Here is a 5489-nt window from a genome sequence, read left to right on the forward strand (position 1 = left end):
TGACGATACTAACCTAGGAACACCTTTGTGAGCCCAGAAAGCGCGCCGGAAATTACGTCAAATCTTGATTCCTTTTCAGAATAAAAGCTTCCACCCCATTCAGAAACTTGAATTTTCAAAATACATCGTGGCCAACGGTTTATAGCCGCGACCCAGGTATATTTAGTTTGCAAACTAAATATTTAGCTTCCTGACTACTACCTAACTGAAAGCTAACTACTATGTAGCTTTCCAATACTGAATTTGTGTAACCTTTTCTGCGTTGTGCTTGTTATCAAGTGAATGGACCGTGACACAGTTTATCTTTCGAACAGATGATTCTCGGTTTATTTCTAACGAGAATACAAAGACAAAACAACCGTGTTAAAGGCTGCCCGCTCCAAGTCCTACACCAAACAAAAGTATAAAGCAAAAATTAACTTAATAGATCTATAAATAMACAATGTATTTAGATGGAAGAATAAAATGCACCTCTCCCGCAGGACGTTTAAAAAGGGGAGGGGCTAAGGGGCGCAAACAATTTAAAGACAATACCACAGAAGAAGAAATAGAAGGGAGGGGCTTCCAGTCTTAAAGTACCACGGTTAAAACAATGACAGRAGTGTTTCAGTAAGATAAGGAACAAGACAAATAACCAAAAGAAAAAAAAGACATTTTGTGTAATTATAAGAGAATTACAACCAGGTTACATTTGCATATTTGAATAAATATTTCAGATTTTCAATTCAAATTTAGCTCATGTTTAGCTTCAAATTAAATTTGAAACTAAAATTAAAATTTAGCTTTGAATGTTGAAAGCTCAATTCAATAGCTTTCAAATATTTCACTTGAAAGTTAAATATAGCTAAATAAAGCTAGATAAATATTCAGCTGGTGAATTAAATATTTAGTTTGGAACTCTTAAATTTATTACATTTATAAATGTGTGGCCGGTATGACGGGCCAAAATTAAATGAAATTATTGCTATTTTTTTACTGTGTAACTTTACAAATGGCACTCCTAGTATACAGATGAATATGGCTCTTTGATTTGATTGATAAAATAGTATTTGAATGCACAAATGTTATTTTAAAAGTTGTACTAATGGGGCCTATGGTAGATAGGCCACATAAATAGTTATGGTGGGCCAGATTTGGCCCCCACACCTTAAGTTTGACACACATAGTTTAAGGTGAATGTTTAATGACTTCATCCAGCAGTTAATATATAACTCCCAGGTATCTAGCATTCAGTATATGGCTGTCATGTAGTGGTAATGGTGTGAAACAGACTCACTAATTTAATTCGGTTGATTTCAGATTTAAACCACAAAAAAGAACAAACCAGACAAGACAAAGTTTATGTTTTTYGAAGCTTTATAGCCACAGCATGCACCACAAATTAAGTGTACTCTCTTGCGGAATATAAGCAAATTTACTCTGGAGACCATCATGCAGCTTGTAAYTTATTTCAGTGTAAATCAAACCATTTGGGGAAACTATCCGCACAAAAACACAAATGTAAAAAAAAAAGTGCTGTAAGGTCTGATTACACAGCCAGACCCTTTACCTGAATCCCTTCTTTTTCAAATACGCTCTAAAAACCCCCACAAAAATGGCAGGAAAAAAGAAAAGTTCACAAAAATCCAACACTAAATAATATGGCGCCCCCTGGTGGACATGTTTCTTTTTACTGGTTGTTTCAATGGCAACATTGAAAACTGAAAGTTTCTGCTGCAATATAAGGTTTTTCCATGTATGTTAATATCTGACCCTTGAAATGAGTCAAGAACAGTAGAAACTATTGATAACCCCAAAAATGTGAAAATTTCACGTTTTTCTAGCAATAAGGCATCAGTCTGAAGCCCTTTTTATGCTGTGAATCTCTAAAGACAAACAGATTTGATTAAAACAATTTGAAGAAAAGAAAATAGATTTTTGCATTTTTAATGTAATGAATTTTGGCCCTCTGATGGTTTGCAGACGGTTTTGGACACGCCTGAACTAATAGATCAATTTCTAATCATTTCAGAATGCATAAACACTTTTTCATTGAGGAACTTTAAAGGTATTTGCGGTTTTAAATTSACAGTTGTTATCACAGTGACTGTGTACAAAAGAAAAATTGCTAATTCGTTGCAAGGGAATAAAAAAAACCTTACTTTGTNAAAAAAGCATCGGCTACGTCAACAAGTTTGTAATAAATGATAACAGGCTGTTAAAGATTTAACTGGCTAAAAATAATTAACTCAGCCATTTTTAGCGTTTCAAAAATAAATGTTTGAACTGTTTAGGCTGCAGGACAATGGAGTCAACCAGGAACAGGCGCCGCTGCATGGCCTATAGCTACAGAGAAGAAGTTAGAGAAATATTTTCCACCATGTAAACAACAATTATCAGCTTAAAGCAGATTTACTGGATATGAATTCAAAGTCACAACAGTTTAAATGTGATGATGAACTAATAATAACTTTTCCTTCATCATGCACTAATCTGGAGTTCATCAACATGAAAACTCATTGGGTCAAACTGTGTTCACCGTTTTACCAACWGATTAATCTATTGATTATTTTGATGATTGATGGGATAACTGTTGCATTCTGCAGGTTTTTCATTTAAACACTAAAACTGGTTTTATGCAATATTAGAAATAGCTTTAAAAATGCAAATAAAAAAATCTAAATTTTTAAATCAGAAACTAAACATTTTATTGCCTAAAATACAATGTTTTTAGGCAAAGAAATATGAAAAACCCTTTTTGCTTTACTTAACAATTCAAAATAAGTTAAATTTGTTGCTTGTGTTTTTCAATTAACCGATTAATAACTGGATAGCGAAAGGTTAATACAGGTTTTCCCAGGATTTGAATTTGCTCAAGCTTAAACCGGTTACTTGAGAGGACCTGAGTAATACAGGATTTTTCATCTTACATGCAAAACGTATAATTTTTTGTTTAGTTTCGTCTTAATTACTGCTGTGAATATGTATTTTTTTCAGCAAATGACCTTTTTTTCCTGAGTGTGTATACTGCACTTAACGATTTAAAAAATGACTAAATTAGTAGACGATTATTTCCATAATTGTTTAATCAAGATTAAACCGATTAATCATCTCACACATGCAGAAATTTGTACACAAAGCATCACCATAGCCGTGTATATGTGAAAAAGGAAGGCATTTGATAGACTGAGTAGCAAGATGGTGGGACATTTTGTTTCAAAAAACGCTAAAGCTACATTCACACAGCAGGTCTTGATGATAACTCTGAGTTTTCCTGAAATCCGATTTTAATTTTTTTGTGTTATTCTTCAAACTACTGATTAAACTCGACTGTAATGAGACTTTTGTAGCACTGAATGTCTTTTTTTTCAGACAGTTCATAAAAAAGTTGCGTCATTCTAATGTGTTGAATCCATAGCTCTTCTGTAAAATCGCCAAGCACCATTTCTCCAAAACGCAGCAGATGTAGCCTCTCCCTTGTATACACCTCTCGTCACTCCAACACACACAGACGTCTCCTCTGATTGGCCAATCGATGATGAATGCTAGCACTATGGCTGAATTATGAATATATGTCATGTTACCGGTTACATTTGTTGCTGCCATAATTTGTAACAATAGGATATCTAAATTAGTTCCACATATTGAAATGGCACAAATAAAATATTTTTTGGGTGAAAAGATCCGAATTGGGCCRTTCTGTCTGTCTGCAGCGAAAAAGCTGGATGTAGGTTGGATATGGATATATGATACAGAAATCAAATTTGGGTAGCATTTGCCTGCTGTGTGAACGTAACCAAACAAATCTTGATCAAATATGTTAAAACCTATAAGATCAGATGCAGGAAGTGTGCCGAGTCCCCCTACTGCAGCTCTGTCCACGCTTGCTGCAGCTGCATAGTTTGTACAATGTGAAGCCGTTGGTGTCTCTTCAAGTTCTCTCCTCGGCTGAAGCTCTTCCCACACTGGCTGCAGTAGTACGGTTTCTCCCCCGTGTGGACCCTCTTGTGTTTTGTCAGGTCTCCCGCCTGGCTGAAGCGCCTCCCACACTGTACGCAGCCGTACGGTTTCTCCCCTGTGTGACACCGAAGGTGGATCCGCAGGTTGGCCACCCTGCTGAACGTTTTCCCGCACAAGATACAGAGGTGGGGGCCGCTTCTGCTGACACGATCCAAACTGATTCGTCTTCCGTTGACCGTGGCGGCCCTGTTGCCGTTGACGACGCCCTGCCTCCCATCGAGGGAGAGATTTGAATCGACGAAGACGAGTCCGTTTTGTTCTGCGCAGRCTTGTGGACCGGGATCTTTTGAAGAGCTGTAGCTCAAGTCGGCACATCCAGCCAGTTGCTGTTGCTCCGTTTCTGTTTTGATGGCAGGAAGCAGGATCCCGCCAGTGTAAGAGCTGCACACGTTATWGGACGACGCAGCGTCCGATTCCCTGGTTGCACAGCGCGACGCCTGGACTTCCCCACTTGTTGCTCTGCAGCGCTCAGCTCCTGATTCGTGGTCGATGTGTTGCTCCTCCTTCACGACGAGTTCAGTGATCAGTGTTGGCTCTGTGGAAGTTTCATCTCGATGAYGATTCTGAAAGAGACTCAAATCCTGGTTTGGCTCGTCCACATRATCYGTTTTCTCAAAAAACGGCTTCGTCGAAGAGAGAACAGCTGCAAACGTAGAAAAAAATAAAAGAYTTTTATCCATCATGAAACTTAAGATGCCTGAACAACAACCAGTCCCTCCAAGAAGTTGCGATCGCAACTATTAATGCAAATTCACTCATTATTTGGAAATTTTGCGTGGATTTGCAATCTTCAGTTACTGCAACTTTTCCACACTGTAAAAATGATTTATTGACTCCACTTGACTCAGTCTAGTTTTATTGTTGCTTCTCTCAGTTATCAACAATAACTGTCAAATTCAAAACACTTAAAAACTACTGATACAGCAATCTCTCTCTGACTATTATACTGAAATTTTAAACTTAATTAAATTTACATTACTACATGTATTTTTTTCCATTTGCATTTTCATAAGTTTTTAACTAATTTCTAAGTGAAGTCAACTTTGTAGTGTTTGTTTTACTTTAAAATGTTTATTCTTATTATGAGCTATGTTATCCAATCTAAATTAGTTTTATGGGAATTATTTTACTCAAGTCAGGAAAAGTTTCAAAATTCACGCATTTAATTAATTACATTTTTTTTTTTTTTGTTTACAAATTTCCACTAAAAAAACAAAAACAAAATTCATTTCTAACTTCTGAAAATTTAGGCCTTTTAATTTTTCTGAAAAAAAATCATTAGAAAAAAAAACAAGAAAATTTTATTTACTCATAACTGGAAAGAAAGAAAATCAGACAAATCACCTCAATATTTTCTGTACTTTCTTCTTTTTTGACCAAACTTTAAATTTTAACTTAAAATTCTGTCTTTTTGTGGGAAGACAATTAGAGTTGACACAATTAATTGTGATCAATCAAATATTGAAGTGATCATCAACAAATTTAGTAAC

At 35.9% G+C, this 5489-nt stretch overlaps 1 protein-coding gene across 1 annotated transcript; it reads right to left on the reverse strand.

The window, feature by feature from the left end:
• Positions 1–3042: 3042 nt before the first annotated feature.
• LOC103481363 (zinc finger and SCAN domain-containing protein 21-like) lies at positions 3043–4994 on the reverse strand. The gene has a single exon (XM_008436768.2). The coding sequence runs from the start codon at positions 4680–4682 to the stop codon at positions 3843–3845; it is 840 nt and encodes a 279-aa protein (XP_008434990.1). The 5' UTR covers positions 4683–4994; the 3' UTR covers positions 3043–3842.
• Positions 4995–5489: the final 495 nt, after the last annotated feature.

Source organism: Poecilia reticulata, linkage group LG19, assembly GCF_000633615.1.
Source record: "Poecilia reticulata strain Guanapo linkage group LG19, Guppy_female_1.0+MT, whole genome shotgun sequence".
In the NCBI taxonomy this organism is placed as follows: Eukaryota; Metazoa; Chordata; class Actinopteri; order Cyprinodontiformes; family Poeciliidae; genus Poecilia; species Poecilia reticulata.